At 50.7% G+C, this 17,583-nt stretch overlaps 1 protein-coding gene across 5 annotated transcripts in view; it reads right to left on the reverse strand.

Annotated features, from left to right (window-relative positions):
• Positions 1-1,627: 1,627 nt before the first annotated feature.
• The window catches only part of SRGAP3 (SLIT-ROBO Rho GTPase activating protein 3), a 259,624-nt gene continuing 243,668 nt past the window's right edge, over positions 1,628-17,583 (reverse strand). For all 5 annotated transcript variants that reach the window (XM_036870420.1, XM_036870419.1, XM_036870418.1 and 2 more), the window contains 4 exons: positions 14,074-14,254; positions 12,741-12,890; positions 10,244-10,571; positions 1,628-6,372 (listed from right to left, as the gene is read on the reverse strand). In XM_036870420.1, the coding sequence (XP_036726315.1) occupies positions 5,959-6,372; positions 10,244-10,571; positions 12,741-12,890; positions 14,074-14,254 (1,073 nt within the window). In that variant the 3' untranslated portion in view covers positions 1,628-5,958. The remainder of the gene's footprint in view (positions 6,373-10,243; positions 10,572-12,740; positions 12,891-14,073; positions 14,255-17,583) is intronic.

A 17,583-nucleotide genomic window follows, 5' to 3' on the forward strand; every position in this document is an offset into this window, starting at 1 on the left:
CTTCCGCAGCCATCGGGCAATTGCAAGATATCAGAGAGCCCTGTGAGCATAAAGTTAACAGGCAGAGCTGAGTAGAGCCAGCCTGAGAAGAGGGGACTGAGGCTGGGAGACCACGCCACTCTCAGACCATCCGTGCTTGGAGCCCGTCCTAGCCTGGAGTTCCCAGCTATGTGAGCCAGTAAATTCTCTTTCCTTAAGGCTATGCGGGTTGGACAGCTTGTCCCTCGCAGAGTCCTAAACAGATATGCCCAGAAGTGGGCAGTCCAGCAACGGACTGCTTCGGGGCTGGCAAAGCCGTCAGGCAGCTAAAATGTGTCCTTTGTGCCTCTGTGGGTCGGAGATGCTGTCCTTTTCATCGTTGCCTTCATGAGTCAAAGTTGATTTCAGGATTCTGGAGTGATCGTCTTGTGCAATTAGACTGCAAGCAACTTGAGGGTAGGAACTGGGTCTCATCCATCTGTTTCCCCAGCAGCCAATTTGGGGCAAGGTTGCACCGCATTGGAGCCTGGAATTAGCGAAAGGCCGCCACTGAGTGGTGAGAGGCTATGGGGGGACTGATGGATTCCCTGAGGCTGGCAGAAGACCTTGTTCTCTTCTGCAAAGGCCCCTGTGTGAAGATCCACCAGACGGCTCACTGGAAAGGAAAGGCCCGGAGTATTCCTTGACTACGGCCCGCAGGGAGCTACCTTCATCCTGGGATCCTGCCGCCAGTCCCACTGTGATGAGCTTGCTTGAGGGCAGGCAGGACAATGCATGTGTAAACAGCACGGCTGCGGGGTCAGGTGGATTGGGCTCACATTCGGGCTCCTTCACCTCCTAGCCTGACCCTGGACAAGTTGCTTAGCCTCTCAGAGCCTCCGTTTCCTCTTCTGCGGAATGGGGTTTAAGAAGGGTACTTACCTTCAATAGCTGTTTTGAGAATTTGATGAGAAATGCATGCTTAATCTAGTGCCTGGGACAGAAATAAGCGATCAACAAACACTTCACACATGCACACACACACACACACAATTCCAAGGGGCTCTATCACACGTGTGTAGACAACAGATGCTAAAATGCTGCATATGCAGTCACACTGGCAATAGTATCCTGTGGCCTCCGCTGACTTGTCATAAGCTCAGGAAGGCCTCTCCTCAGACGACAGCTCCCCCTCCCCCTTGCCTTTGCTCTGACAGTCCTGGTTCTCGCTTTCCCGGCAGGCACCCCACACTTACCTCCTTCAATTAGCTCTGCAGCGGACGCGGTCCTCTTTGGAAACTTGGCCTTCACCGTGTTCGATCTGAGCTAAAGGACATTTCAGGGATGCTTCCCGGGGGAAGCACACTGACCGTGGACTGGAGGGTAGGAACACCCCCCTGGGGCCTCCCCATCCCCAACAGGCGACCTCACCCTTCCAAAAAGCCACTGGAGCACGTTTGAGAAAAGTTAAGCTGTTTTATTTCACAGGATAGCTCCACGTCAAACCAGCAGGCACCATCAGAATACGCAACAGAGGATCCAGTCAGACACTCTACAGCACGGGCGCTGGGTTGTAAGGTAGAGAAATGATGTCCGGGAGAGGGCAACACTTATCACCACATGGGGACAGGCAACCAGCAATTTCCTAGGGTGGTTTCGGTTTGATTTTCCTGACAGTTTGGGGAGGAAGGAAACCAAAGGAAACGAAATAGACCAGCCACTCTGAAGCAATCAGAACCAAACCTATTGCCAAACCGTGTAAACAGTCACACTGCCGGGGACTAGAGCCTGAGCAGAAACTCTGGCCAGAAGCTACTTCCATTCGAGGAAAGCAAAATGCACTCTGGCTGTTCTGGTTCAAGGTTGTCGTTTGCCTGGGGCAGTTCACACAGAAAGGAGGTGTCGGCAAGGGGCAGTCCCAGAGGATGAGACGGCGGGACCCTGGCAGATCAGCCTCAGAGAGGCAAGGAGGACGCAGACCTGGCAGCAAAGCCCCTGCCCTCAGCTCCCCCAGCAGCTTTGGGTATGTGGGGAATTCTCCACAAGGCTGCTCAGAGGAGCGGGGACCCCAGAGAACCGGGGAAGTTGCCATGAAACATCACCATTAGCTCTGCACAGCAGAAAATCATCTTAGCAACACCTCGGCTCACCCGCTTCCTGCCTTTTCCTCCAGGCCTCCCTCCCTGAACCCAGCAGCCCCTAACCCCCACGGTTGTGAGCCAGCCGTCCTTCTTTCCGGGTTTCTCAGGAGGATGAGGCATTTGCTCTAGTATGAAAAGTTAGGGACAGAGAGACTGAGAGGAAGAACCATCACATTAGGTCTCATGGTTTGCCATCAGCCGCGTACGTGCACTGAGCGCCAGGTAAATGACCAGGTCCCAGGAAGTCCTCTGCATCCATGCCTCCTGAATGAGAAAGAAATCCCCCTGACAAGGCACTCCGAGGGCCTCCAACAGGGAAGCAAGCCCCACGCCAGGCCCTTCCCTGTGCTGGCCCCCTGTGGGTACCACCAGCCAGTTCTGGAGTGTTTGTTTATAAGGCAGATTGCTGAGCTGCTAGTTCCGCCAGCAGCCGAGGGGCGACTCCACTTCCCTGCATCTCTTCCCACTTGGATTTCTTCACGGAATAGGAACCTTGCGTCCCTCGGGAATGCGTTTCTCTCCTGCCCCTGGGCCCAGTGACCTCAGAGAAAAGACTCCCAAGTCTAATTCCCAAGCTGACAATTCCTTCCAGTTGTGCGCTCTGTCTGGGGTTCAAAAGGCGCTTCAAGGTGAGAAATCGTTAGCACTGAAAACAAGGGAAGGCAGGAAGTTTTCACAGAATCCCACAGCTCAGAGCAGCTCTTTAAGAGAAAAGGGGACTAAAGGGAGAGAGTGAGAGAGGGGTAGGAAGCACGGCTCATTCTCCGTTTTATCCAAGAAAGGTCCTTATCGGCCGGAGGCTGGGCCCCTGGCCCAGGAAACTAGACCAGGAATGAATTGTCTTTGGTCAGTTTAAAATGAACATCCTGCTGGTTCATTCCTAAAAGAGACTGAACACCAGTAACACATAAAGACAAAAGGCTTGACCTCAGGGTAAGTTGAAGGTTAAGAAACTGTTCTGTGAAGAAAAAAAAAAAAAAAAAAATTGCCCGTTATCAATGAACTCATCAGTACAGCTTTCGGTAATCGTGATGGACAAGCAGGTAAACACCACTTCCTCTTGTACAACTGGTTATACTGAGGACTACTAACTAGGTTACTACGTTTTCCCCCACGCTCACTGTACAGTTAGGTTTCTGGTACTTGTTTTTTACATTGATCTATCTACTAGGTGCAAAGATTTGGTGAGTGGCATTGGCTGTGATTTCATTGTAGCCTTTTTAAAAATTACAGTTTCACATTTTAACAGTTACTTTCCAGCATTTAAGCAAATACAGCAATATATAGCGGACTAACACAGGCAGGAGTCAGGAAGAGAATGCCAATGCTCGTGACAGTGGGCGGGCCTGGATGCGCGTGGAGGCGGCCTGAGACATGCAGAGCGCCAGATGGGTGGGGCAGGGGGAAGTCTTTTTCCACGTGGTTCTGCATCAAGGGTCAGATTTGGAGCTGGGTGAGTGGGGTGTGAGCTTCCCTAAATGTGAACTCACCAGCCATTTCCCAATGGAAGAATAGGTGCCTAAAGAAAACGGCAAAGGCTCTGCCCTCAGGTAATTCAGTGAAAGGCAGGCCTATTTTCAACAAGGAAAGATGAAGTTAGTCATTTCAGAGGAAATCCACATGATCTGACTGGAGTTATGTATTTCAGGCAACAGATCTGTCAACTCAGATTTTCACTTTTCATCTGGTAGTCATGGCAGACAATGTGATACTTTGCACAGGAGGCCACTGCATTTAAGGTCTGGGAGTCTCTCTGGGGTAGAAATGAGAAGTCTCTTATCCTGCTGAACATCACAGCATCCTTGCAAATAAATGACTTTAGGAGCTGGACCCAGCCCCACTCTCAGCCATCTATTAAATCTTGGACAAGTCACAGCCATGCTAAGGCCTTGCTTCCTCTCCTAACCTGTAATATGGGGGTATCTTTATGTGCTAAAAAGACAGAGGGCTCCTAGCTCGTTCTGAGGCTCTTTCATTTCCGGGAGTTATAGGCAAAACAAGGAAGGTCAAGTTTGTCACTGGCCTCTCCCTGGCATTCTCTTTTTGTGCCCTTTCTTATTCTTTCCTCCACTGTGTGCTCTCAAGGCCAGTGCTTCAGGCAAGGCAGAGTGGCTCACCACCCCTATACACCTAGGTAAAGTGGCTTCATAGGTCCCCCCGTCTGGGGACCAGAGGAGAGGGCGAAACTTAATCCAATGGGCTGAAATGGTAATGATGGAATGTCAAGAGGTGATGTACCTGCAGGACCGTGCTTCATGGCGCTTATGAAGCTGGTAGGAAAATTCCACTGCCCACTTCTCAAATGCCATTAGGAGGTTTCAAAAGGAAGGCGCTGGATGGTTTTCACCTTAGTGATGACCGTGAAAAGAGCAATCGTGTTGGCACAATGCTTTCTAGGTTGCACGGCTTGCTCGCGTACATTTTTATGGAGCAGGAAACTGAGGTTCAGTGAGGTGAGTGACACGCCCCCCAAACCTAACCCCATATTTTCAATTGAGTTAAATGTGCTGGAGGAGGTGGGCAAAAGGGAAGGTAAAGGGGAGAGGGAAGCTATTTCATTGCATAAAGTCCACCAAAGCGTTCTCTAGGACGGCAAGTGCCAAGGACGCCCTCCCTGGCCCTGGTCTGAGGTGGGCACTTACGGCCCCGGGTGCTTCATGCAAGAGGCCACCAGCCAGAGCGCGTCACGGCCTGATTTCAAAATAAATGATGGGAGTCAAAGTCTCCTTGCCTGTTTAGTTCCAGATTTTGACACAGTACAATTAGTAGAAAGAGGAAAAGACAAAATTAAATATTTTGAAAATGGTATAAGTTAAACCTCTATAGTTACCACAGATTTATTCCTACAGCGTTTCTAGGTTTTGAAGTGTTCCACACCACCGTGTTTGGTTTTTTTTTTCCTTTTTCCCAACCACACATAACACTGCGCTACGATGGGGCTCAGGCTCTCACCATCCCCTCTTCTACGGACGAACACAGGCCGCTGCGGTCAGGGCTCTTCTCGCCAACGTCCTCCATGCCTTTGGGGTGCAGTTGGTCTTGGCCTCCGTGTGGAAAGGCAGGGTCTCTGGGGTGGACAGGGAGGGGGCTCTGTGAAGGGTTCCCCACCTCTGGGAGCAGCCTGCCCAGGGTACCGCCTGCCCCACCCTTCCTTCAGGGGCAGACTGTTCTGGAAGGCCACAACTTCTGGAGACAGTGGGAGACTGGTTTTGTTTTTCTGCAGGTTAGTGGTATATTGCTTCATTCGCAGTTACTGTGGGCCTTTAAATTCTCCCAGAAAAGTCCCTGCAAATCCCACCAAATAACTCAGCGGGAGGTGTTTGGTGGCATGGGTCTGAGGTAAATCTAAGTTTCATAAAAAGAAAAAGGAGATCCTATATACATTTCATATGTGTGTCCAGATCTAGTATATGTATATAGATGCATAAATATATATATATACACACTCCTACAGACACATACGTACATATATACGTGTACATATGCACATACACATACATACACACGTATGGATGAGTGTAGAGAGAATGTCGAGAGAATAACTTTCCAGTGACGATACGCGGGTGAAGCCATTTAACATTTGCCACGATCTGGGGAAAGGCTCCGGCTGGGGCTGCTGCTCCTCACCGCTTGGCCGTCTGTGTGCGCACGGGAGGGAGGCCTGTGGATTCACGTGGCTGAAGGCGAGCTGTGGCTCGGGCCTGGGCCTCAGCCCCACACAGACCCGCTCCCAGGCTGACCTTCCGGGCCCTGCCCGACAAGGCCAGGAGCACCGGGAGGACGTGGGAGTCACAGAGGCCACCCTCGGCCACGGCGGCCCACGGCGGGCCGGGGCGGTGCCCGCCCCCCCCCCCGCAGGTCACATGGTGCCCGACTTGTCGGCCGAGCTGTTGGGGAACATCTTCTCGGTGGGCGTCACGGCCGGGCTGCCCACGCCCGAGCTGCTGCTGCTGCTGGACCGGTGCTGGACCACGGGCCGCACCGGCCGCATGGGGGGCGGGCGCAGCTGGGCGCCGGCCAGGCGGGCGGACAGGGCTGGCTTGAAGGTGGTCATCATCTCGGTGGACGAGCTGCTGCTGCGACGCATGGCGGCGTCGGGGTCGCGGATTACGATGGTGTGCAGGGGGCTGGCTGGCTCTGAGCTGATGGGGCCTGGCGGGTTCTTCAGGGGCTCCAGGGTGTCCAGCACCACATCTGGCGCCTGCTTGACTGTGTTCTGCCTCTCCAGTTCCCGCAGCTCGTGCAGAGCTGTGCTCATGGTCTTCTCGATGTCCTGGGGACAGGGAGAGCGCTCGTCAGCACGGAGTCTGGAGGCCTGGGATCTAACCCTTCTGGGGCTGCCACCCAGCTTGTAGGCTTCTTAGGGAGGCTTCCCCACAAATCTCATGGAAGGGATGAAGGTTCGATCCCAGGGAGTCTTATAACCATAAGGAAAATCAGTGTGAATATCGCAGACCTAGGGGAGGCAGGCTCTGCAGTCAGACAGACCTGGGTTCAAATCCTATCTCTGTGACTTCCCTGCTGTGTGACTGTGGGCAAGCTACCTTACCTCTCTGAGTCTCAGAATCCTCATTTGTAGATTACAGACACGTATAATACTGACCTCAAGGGGTTGATGAGTGTATTTAATGATACGGTCCCTGCGAAGAGCATGGCATTGGCACCTGGTACCTAGTGAGTATTTCCAAATAATGACAATAACAATGGCAATAATAGCTAATACCGAGCACCAATTCAAGCCCCTTCCCCTAACAATTCATTTAATCCTCTCACTTACCTGGTAGGAACTACCATTACGCTCACATCACACATGAGGAAATGGAAGCTCAGACCGGTTAAGTAACTTGTCCAAAGTCACACAGCTACTTAGCAGCATAGTAGTTCCGGCTCCAGAGTTCATGCCCCTAATTATTATTATTAAAAAATCTCTCCCTCCTTTGTCCATAGGAAATTTGTGTGGAGGTTGTATATCAGAATGTTTGCAATGCTCACCCCAGGATGATAGGACTGTTACTTTCTTCTCTGTATTATAATCAGAAAATTTTTTTTTTAAATGGAAAATTTAAAAAGCAACAAAAATCTTCATCTGCCTACACAATTCACATCAGTATGAGAGCACTTTGAATGACACAGAGAGAGATTCTGGCAGCCCAGAGGGCCGACCTGGGGCTCAGCATTCCAGGAGTGGGCACTGGAGCTGGATGGCAGCATTTAACCCAGGAGCCCTGGGCCTGGATGCAGAGCCCAGGTTTGGGAGGGAAAAAGGTTCCTCTGCTACCGCTGCTGGGCAACCTCGGGCAAGTCTCAGTGGCTCTGCACCACACTCGGTCCAGGTGCTGAAAGCCCCCTGCTGGCCACGAAGGTGGGATGAGACAGTGGACGTGATGACGCTTTGTGAACTGCTGGATGGTGGTTTTCACACTCCCTTCAGCCAGAGTCCTCGGCTCCCGTGGGGTTTCCCAGGGATGCCTCCACACAGAGGCAGGGGGAGCTGCTCAGGCTGAGCTGGGCCACCGAGAGGACAAGGAGGGACAGTGCTTAGAACTGCTGCTGGAAGGTGCTGGCCCACCTCAGGCTCCGGGATGACTACTGAGACACACTAGCTTTTCTGCCCTGGCGCAACTCTGGGAAAACTGAAAGTCTGGTCAGACTGATGGGGCTGGTGCCCGCAGGTGTCCTGCCGGCCCCTTCCCCGTCCAAGTCTTCTTTCACCTCCTCTCCTCCCCTGTCCTCAGGGGGCTCCTGCCCGCTGGGCCTCCACAACAGGCTCCAATCTGGCCTCCATCAGGGTCCCAGCCTATCATTTTGCTTTGTGAAGAGACTACTGATGATTAGCTAATGGCTAATATTAGCATTTATGCTTCCCCAGGACATTTTATCCTTTGCCCATAACACTGTCTACTTTAAAGAAGATGCTGTTTGTGCCTTTATCTACAAGGAATAGCTGTGGGGCTGTGACGGGGGTCCCGCCTGACAGGAGAGAAGGCAGTCCTGTCCCCACCTTTGCTACATCCCAACCCTGCAGTGATCAAGCCCGCCTTCCACGTCCCAGTCTGCTTAAAGTCCCCTACTGACATCACTACTCTGTCTGCTCTACTCCAGCAGGAGCCAAAAGGCAAAACTAATAAATAAAATATAATTATCGCCCCTCCACCACCATCTCCACCACCACCACTCCACCCTCGCAGAGTGTGAGCCAGGAAGACAGTGAGCTCAGAGAAAGATCAGCTGGGGGGTTTAGGCGTGAGCCTTGCGTTAGTCTGAGAGGTGATGCCGTGATCTCAGAGTGGAGCTGCAGAGAGGCGCTGGGGAGCACGGACAGCGGGGGAAAATGATCCCTTTTCACCTCCTCCCAAACGAGACCTTCCCACCTTGGATGGCGGTGCTGCCAGATACCCAAACTGCCTCTTTTACTGGGCTCCAATCTAAATCCTAAAAGACATTTTGAGACCAGAGGATTTCAGGTAACTCCACCTACTACTACATAGCTGCCCTCCGCAGCCTGCAATGTCAAGTGCTCATCAGAGCCAATGCTGAGCAGGCTGGAGGCCGTCCAGCGTCCCCTTGGCTATTTACATACCGTTTCCCATGCTTTGCTATCGAATGGCAGCTATCAAATTAGAGTGTGTAGATATGTCTGCAAACGGAAAATGCGAGCGGCATGCCCCAAGTGTATTCTTTAGGCCGCTCTTGCAAAATGCTCTGTGACTAAAGGTCAAAGAAGTCTGGGAGATGGGTGTGCCCTGCTCTCTTTCTTGAAGATTCACAATGCACATCAACATATTTAATAATTCTTGTTGCAGACAACCCATTCAACTTTGTCAGACCAGCATTCCCCAAACTTTCTTGACCATAGAACACCTTTTTCCCCTCCATTAATACCCCATGGAACTAGTCTGCTGTGAGACCTACTTTGGAGACAGTGGCGTAGACTGCATTTGATTCTCCGTGTAAAGGGCTCTGGGCCAGGCCTCAGGTGGCCTGAGCTTCCAGGTGACGGTGGATGCTAGGGCAATGCTTCCCAAGAGAATGGCCTCCAACAATGGAGGGACCAGCAGGCGGCCTGGCAGCTCTGCTGGACCCATGCCAAGGTGCTGATACCTGGGGAGTGGGCACTGGGACCTGGGGCCAAACTAGATCCTGCGAGGAGTTTCACTTGCTGGGCTGATATCCCTGAGAACCTTTCCTGGCCTCCTCTAGAACACAGCCCCCAAGCTCTCAGCTTTCCCTTCCCCTTGTGAACAGGGATTCAAGGCCACTCTTCACAAGAGAATCTTAACGGACCCGAAGGTTCTAATTGTCTCTCTTTTCTAAACTGGGAGAAAACACTGGGAAGGGGATACATAATGGGCACCCTGCCAAGTTCCAGAGGGAAAAATGGAAACTTCTGAACTATGATAAAACTATCAAAAACACAGGAAAGTAGCTATGCAAATTATTAAACAATTTAAGCAAACTGTTTCATAACAATTTCTTAAATGAATTTGTTTGGTTTGTTTGGCAAGTGTAAAAATCACACAGGTTTCTCATCCAAATTTTTAAAAAGTTATTTAAAAAAACACAAAACTCTAAGCACTCTTGAAACGCAGAGTCCCCTCCTTCAAGACTCCTGACCCAGCTGCCATTTCACAGCTGTGTGTGTTACTGGTTGGCATCTCTCTCTTCTCTAGACCATAAGCTCCATGTGGGCAGGACCTGGATCCATTTTAGGTCAATTATACTCTCAGCGCCAGCCAGTGATTGCCACACAACAGATGCTCAATCAGTATTTGTCAATAAATGAATGAATGAACAAGTGAATGAATGAATGAAAAGATGAACGAATGAAAACATGAAGAGCACAATCTTGCCATCTCATGGAGACGTCTGCCATTACCACATCCCCGCATCCGGGAATCCCACCTCCGGCCCTGGAGACTGGGCCCTTAGGTCTTCACAGGAGCCCTAGCCGGCAGCTGCACCCATCCAGCTTCCGCTCCCCCAGGGGGGCCAGCAGTCGGACGGGGAGCCAGCTCATTATCTACCTCACGTCTGGCTTAGCCTGAGCCTGGCCTGAAGGGCGAAGGGGCTCCCCGTCTGCAGATGCCCACCCCCTGCCCCTCTGGGTGTCGGCTGGCGCAGCCTGCCTTCCCGCCGGCCCTTACTTCTGCCAGGGCCTCGGCCTCCAGGGACTTGTGGTCCCCCAGGCTGCTGTGCCTGGTGGAGCCGCACGTCGACCGGATGCAGTGCCCTTCGGAGAGCGCCTTCTTGTCGGGGTAGTTGATGCTGCCGGCACTCCCGAACGTCGCCATCCTCCGCTTCTCGGGGCTCTCGATCCGCCCCCGGGAGAGGGGGATTTTGTGGGGGCTGCTGGGGCAGGCGGCGGCCCGGGGTGGCGTGTCTACGCTGGGGCCCAGGCCCCGGGGCGGGCTGTGTGTGTCTCCCCCGCTTCGGCGCCTGGGGATGGCTGCTCCATCAGATCGCAACCGCACTCTGCAAAGGAGCCAGGGGGCGGGGGCACGGGGCAGAGGTCAACCCTGGCCAGTGTCACACGGGTCAGCCAGCCCCCAGGCCACGCGCTACACGCTAGTCTAGGGAGTGGGTATAGTAAAGCCTCGTTCAGCCAGGAAAGGCACTGTCTGAGCATGTGACTCAGGCCAGCGGGTTTCACTTGCACACACGAAGGAGTCGGGGGCGTTCCAAGCTCCAGCCGGTGGTGGTGCCAATTACACAGTGAATCTCGTCTGCACGTTAGGTCAGGGCCAGGAGGATTTCAACCTGGGAACACTTCGCTCCCGGTTAGGTGGGCTCATTGTATGTTCTTAAGCGGTTTAGAGGTCTCCCTCCATGATTCCAAAGGGCCTCTGACTGGTCTGAGGCATTGAGGCTTGACTATACCAAAGAGTTACCAGCTCCCTGCAAGCTCCCTGCAAGATGGCCCTGGTTTCCGTGGGCCAGCACAGACAACAAGCCTGGTGAAAACAGCGTGGGCTGGGGCTCAGGACACTGGGTTCTAGGCTCAGGAGGCCCCCCTGGGAACTGACCACAGCCCAGTGTTGTCACCAAAGGGCTGTTCCTGTGAGGCTTTTCCAGACCTTGGACAACTAGTCATTAAGAGTAAAATGTGCATCACTGGAACGCCCTTCGTGCACTTGGATACCTTTCACCCCTCAGGGAGGCTGTGGTGGAGTGAAAAGGGGACTAGAGTGTCTGTCAGGAAGGCAAATTCTTGTCCTGTCTCTGTCACAGACTTTCCAGTGACCTCTTTCAGACCCACTTTATTAATCTGTTAAATGGGCATAATATTCCTTGCCCACCTTCTGAGGGAGGTTCAGTGGGTGGGAAAGCACTTTGAAGAGGTTCTACCCACAGGAGATTTTGCTGTGCCCTATGGAGGTCACCGAAGACTCAAAGGCACTGGTGAGGGGAGGGAAGGCTGGAAGTGGCAAGGGGGCGGGCAAGAGGGGCAGAGTGCAGGAATGGATTGTGACGGGGACCAAGCTCAGTGTGGTCAGCAGCGCTTTAGACCCTGTGCCACCAGCCAAGCTAAGCACCGCCTGTGGGCACCCCAACAGGACCAAAGCATTGGTGTTCGAGAGGAAGAGTACTGGGAAAGAAAGAACGAGAAGAAGGTAGATGAGAGAGGACAGAGGGAGAGGGAAATTGAGGCAGGAGAAGATACGGCCCCCCTGGAAGTCAAGGGACCGTGACTCTGTCATCTACCTACCCCAACCGTCCATCTCCCCTGATTCTATCACTTATCAGCACCCTGAACCGAACGGAATACCCTGAAAAGAAGCACTGGGACTTTTGCTGAAATAAATTCATAAACATATGTTCCTATTGTGGCTGATTTCTCTGGCTTTATCTGCAAGTACCCCAAGTGTGGGTTGATCCCATGACCTCTCCACCAGAAAAACAAAGAATATGACATTTTGAGAATTCGATTAAGAAAGCAGTGACACACCGCCAGCTTTCCCTTTCAACGTCACATCTTGTGGGGAAGAAGGGGCCACGACAGCCTCCCTCTTTCCCTCCTTCTCTTTTCCTTATTGTATTTTTTTTGTTTAAACAACCACGTGCTTTGGACTCTACCTGTAGAGGGAGTGAGGAGCCCAGCTCCTTACCTGGCAGAAAGATCATGTGACGGCCCCACCCACAAGCAGGAGTGAAGAAATTGGCAAATCTGCTCCCACCAAATATGTGGGTGGAGCCGAGTGTCAATTTCCCACCACAAAGTGGGTGTGAGACTTCTGTTTCTGCAGTGCACTTCAGGGACTAAGTGAGCTTTACATTTTTAAATATAACAACTTAGGTCTTCAACAGAAAGTGGGGAGGAGGTGTAAGAACTAGAGAGAGAGAGGAAAAATACTTGCCAATTTGCAAGTCTCTCTTTCCCATTTATTATTATTTTAAATAAAAAGCATTGGTTGCCAATATATGTCTTTCCTCCTCTTTCTCCACCTCTGCCCCAAGCTGGATCACTTTCTACCTAACATTCTAGGCCAGTTCCAGCCAGCCCACCAGCTGTGCCCCATGTCACATCTTGTGGGGAAGAAGGGGCCACGACAGCCTCCCTCTCCCTCCTGTGCCCTTGCTTCTCCCCAGTCAGACACAAACCGGCACTGTACTAGCCGCAAAGAATGAATCCGCGTTTCCTACCGGCCCATCACCCCCCCAAAGCCGTAATCCGAGATGTGCTCCGTGGGGGACTGGAGGTCGTTTTTGGAGGAGGCCTTGTCGTCCAGCAGTGGCCCACTGCTGGCCTCGCTGTCGGCCTTTTGGCTCAGGCTGTCCGAGAAGGCATCGTCCCTGGGGAGAAGGACAGACGTGAATTGGGAGGGCTTTGCTCCAGAGAACCGAGACGTGCTGAGACCTGAGGGGCTGGATCCACACACACCTCGTGGTTGAGCCGCTGCTGCTTCTCCAGCAGGAGGCCCTCTGTGGCACCGCCCACACCTACCTTCCCCTCCCCTCATCTAGGCTCTTCTCTCCCTTCATCTAGGCTCTTCTCTCCCAGCTGCTCGAGGCTGGGACAAGCTAAAGGGGAGGGTGTGTTGGAGAAATGGGGGAGGGGGCCTGCAAGCTGAGCCCTGGGCGATAAGCAGCAGTTTGGGGGCCCAGCGAGGGAGGAGGAAGGCATCTCCATCCCTCCCCGCACCCGGGGCTTTGAACAGGTGTGAGGGGCCTGGAGCTTGTTGGGGTGCCCTGCCCGCCTCCCCACCATGCCCTCTCCCTGCCCTCAGAGGCCTGGGGACATCAGAGGGCTGCTTTGGATCCTCTTGTTGTTTGCCGAGCTCTGGACTTTTCTCTGTCTCCAGACCGTCCCCTCTGCCGTCAAGACGTATGCCTTTGGCCCCCTCCCCCTGAGGCCCAGCTTGGTGGCTGCTTCCTTGGTAAATCAGTTCCACCTGAGGCAGGAAGCTTCAAAGGCTTTCAAAGAATGGAAGATGTAGACTTTCTGGGCATTATGGTGGGGCTAGGTATTTGGGATGTAGGGCTTTTTTTTAATGCCTAAAATTCTTTTTTAAAAAAGTACCCTCTTAGCTGGAAATGAGGGGATGATTGTTTCTGCCCATCTCCTGAGACAGCCACCTCGGGGTAGAGAATGGTGGGCTATTAAGAGGGGAGTGGGATGGCCACTGGCTACAGGGAAGGCCCAGGAGGGTGGAGGTATATGGCAAAATCCACTGGACACTGAGAACCATAGTGGGTGATAAATGCCCTGGAGGCTGTCAGGTGGGCCGGGATGGCGAGCCAAGGGCACCAAACATTGTCCCTGTGGACTCTGAAGGATGAGCAATTTGCTTATTTGTTAAGTGGGTCACCATTCAAAGGGAGGTTAGACATAATCCATTCTTACGGAAGACCAAGTGTGTCATACCAGGGAGAGCAAATTGCTGGCATACGATCCAGTACTCCCATTCCTGTGCCCATTCCAGACATCACTAATCAATCATGGCATTCTTCACAGAAGATCCCAGCTCCCACTCACATGTCCTGTACAACTATGTACTGATGTGGGATGAGCCCATCCACGCCGTTGTGACGACCCTCCCACCAGTCCTCGGAGGCGCGGTGGTACAGTAGCAGTGAGGCTCCCTTCTTGAAGGACAGCTCACGCGGGGACCGTCCCACGTAGTCAAACTTGGCGATGGCCTCGATCTGCTCCACTTCTAGAAGGAAAGCAAGGGGAAGAGCATCTATGAGGTCAGCAGAAGAGCAGCCCAGGAGCCTCGCTCAGATGGCCTTGGCTTCTGTGGGGCAGCACAGACAACAAGCCTGGTGAAAACAGCATGGGCCGGGGCTCAGGACACTGGGTTCTAGGCTCAGATCCACTCTCCATGCTGTGATCTCAGGCAGGCCATCTAACTTCCCCAAATGGAAAATGGGGCTGAAATACTACATCCTTACCTTCCACTGCCCCTCTTGTTCTCCACTTTTTAACACCTATTAAAACAATCTTATAAGAAATTTCTTTTTCTTCTATCCCTTAATGCCAGCTCTGTTTCCATTTTTCCATGAACCCTTTCCCTCTTTGTTCACTTATAATACTACAAGTGGTTCCTACCTTTTGGGAAGTCAAACTGATGTTGTATACAGATTCCCTTCCATGCAAAATATTGTACACAATTTTTAAGGGTTCCGAGAAGCTTCTCTTCAGAGCTCATTGTTGTGGACTGAATTCTGTCTTCCCTCAAATCCACATGTTGCAGCCCTAACTTCCAATGTAATGGTATTTGGAGATGAGGTGTTTAGGAAGTAATTAAGCTTAAGTGAGGTCATAAGGGTGGGGCCCTAATCTGATAGAACTGGTGTCCCTCTGAGAAGAGGAAGAGATGTCGGAGATCTCTCTTTCTGTCTCTTCACATGCACAGTGGAAAGGCCTTGTGAGGACACAGTGAGAAGGCAGCTGTCTACAAGCCAGGGAGAGAGACAACAGCAGAACCCAACCCTAATGGCACCTTGATCTTGGACTTCTAGCCCCCTGAACTGTGAGGAAATATATTTCTGTTGTTTAAGCCCCTCAGTCTGTGGTATTCTATGATGGCAGACTGAGCTGACTGACACACTCATCCATGAACTTAATTTGGGGAGTGGGAGAATTCTTATGGGGGCTATAGATCAAGCATATCTCTTTGCACACACACATTTACCCATAAAAGCTTTATTCTTCTCTGGTCAGTGACAGGCCCTGCCTGGGTAAAGCAATGAGAACCCTTGAGACCCTTGCCCTTGAGACACTTCTACTGCCCAGCTCTGTCACCTCTTGTTTGTGTGACCTCAGGTAGGTTACATAATTTCTGTACATCTCAGTTGCCTTTAGGAGGATTAAACGAAAATCCATGAAAGAAGACAAAAAGATGGCCAACAGGTGCATGAAAAGATGCTCAACATCATTAATCATCAGGAAAATGCAAATCAAAAATCAAAACCACGAGATATCACCTCATACCTGTTAGAATGGCTGTTATGAGAAAGACAAGAAACAACAGGAGTTGGTGAGGCTGTGGAGGAAAGGAAACCCTTGTGCACTGCTGGTGGGAAATAAATTGGTGCAGCCCCTACAGGAAACAGTATGGAGTTTCCTCCAAAAATTAAAAATAGAACTACCATGTGATCCAGCAATTCCACTTCTGGGTATTTATCCACAGGAAATGAAAACACTTAACTTGATAGGATACCTGCACCCCCAAATTCACTGCAGCACTATTTACAATAGCCAAGACATGGAAGCAACCAAAATGTCCATCGACAGATGAATGGATAAAGAAGATTGGTGTATATAAACAATGGAAAATTATTCAGCCGTAAAAAAAGAAGGAAATCCTGCCATTTGCAACAACATGAATGGACCTTGAAGGCGTTATGCTAAGTAAACTAAGTCAGACAGAAGAAGACAAATAGTGTATGATCTCACTTGTATGTGGAATCTGAAATCCAAAACAAACCAAACTCATTGATACAGAGAACAGACTGGTGGTTGCCAGAGGTGGTGGTGGACGAAATGGGTGAAGGGAGTCAAAAGGTACAAACTCCCAGTGATAAGTAAATCATAGGATGTAATATACAGCACGGTGACTATAAATTGTGCTATGTATTTGAAACTTACTAAGAGAGTAGGTCTTAAAAGTTCTCATCATAAGAACAAAAAAGTAACTATGTGTGGTGATGAATGTTAAACCTGACTTATTGTGGTGATCATTTCATAATATGTACATACATCGAATCATTATGCTATACACCTGATACTAATGAACTGTTATATATCAATTATATCTAAAAAAAGAAAGACACGAGATTTCAATACATAAAAAAAAAAGAGAGATGCGTGAAAGTGGTCAGCATAGCACAGACATACAATACGTTAGGTATTCAGGTGATAGTGGCTCTTGTGATTATGATTATAATTACTAATGGCTTTAGCTTATGGGGTGGGTCTAGACAAAGAAATCTGAGTTGCAGAGAGTTTAAGTGTTTTGCTCAAGGCCATGCAGCTAGTGATCTTTGGGAAGGAGACTTTTGGGGGAGGAGGACAGTTATGCCTATGATTTATTTAACCTGTATTATAGCTTGTACCCTGAGAGGTGAAAATGGGTAGAAAACAGTAGAAAATGGGTCATGTATAAGTGTTAATGTATCTGTATTTTAAAGCAAGCACAAAGATGTTTAATATTATAAAGAGAATGCATATATATATATATATATATATATATATACCTATATAGATAGACAGATCTATTAAATTCTAATAAACAAAAGAGTAACAAAGGTGGCCCCTGCTCTCTCTATCCTGCAGACACCTTCCCTGTGCTGAGCATCCATGGGACTGTCTCTTCTCCTGTCCTCGTGGATTATCTTGATTCTGTCCACGCAGCCTGTCCACCTGTCCATCATGGAGTTTTACACAGGTAAAAATTGGCAAAGCCACGATACCTGGCTTTGCCACTTTTTACCTGTGTGACCTTGAACAACTCAGTTCTCTTTTCTAAGCCTCCGTTTCCTCATCTGTAAAATGGGAATGATAATAATAGTACCTACCTTATAGGGCTGTCATAGGATTAAACAAGTTATTACACATGAAGTGCTTGTAACGGTGCCTGGCACACAATTAGCTTCATATGAGAGTTAGTTGTTGTTGTTACCAGAGCTAATGACTCCTAAGGGCCATGAGCAGCATGGAAATCATCTCTCCCTGTTAATCCCCAACCCACGCATGCACACTAGGACTCCTCTCTTTGAGCAGGTGGCTGAAGAAGACTGGGCCAGTGCCCCCATGAGATGCAGTGGCCTCTTGGTGGACCCAGCCCTCAGTGCCTGGGACAGCCTTCTGCAGACAGCAGGCCTCTGACAGTTAAGTCAGCATTCCCCAGCTGGCTCCCTGACAAATGTCTTTACATGCTGTTCTGACATAGTTGATGCAAAATGACAGCCCAGATAAATGGGTCAAATGAACTCAGATCTGGACTCAGAGTCACCTTCTCAGTAAAATGGAGAGATCTCC

The sequence above is a fragment of the Balaenoptera musculus genome, chromosome 11 (assembly GCF_009873245.2).
Source record: "Balaenoptera musculus isolate JJ_BM4_2016_0621 chromosome 11, mBalMus1.pri.v3, whole genome shotgun sequence".
In the NCBI taxonomy this organism is placed as follows: Eukaryota; Metazoa; Chordata; class Mammalia; order Artiodactyla; family Balaenopteridae; genus Balaenoptera; species Balaenoptera musculus.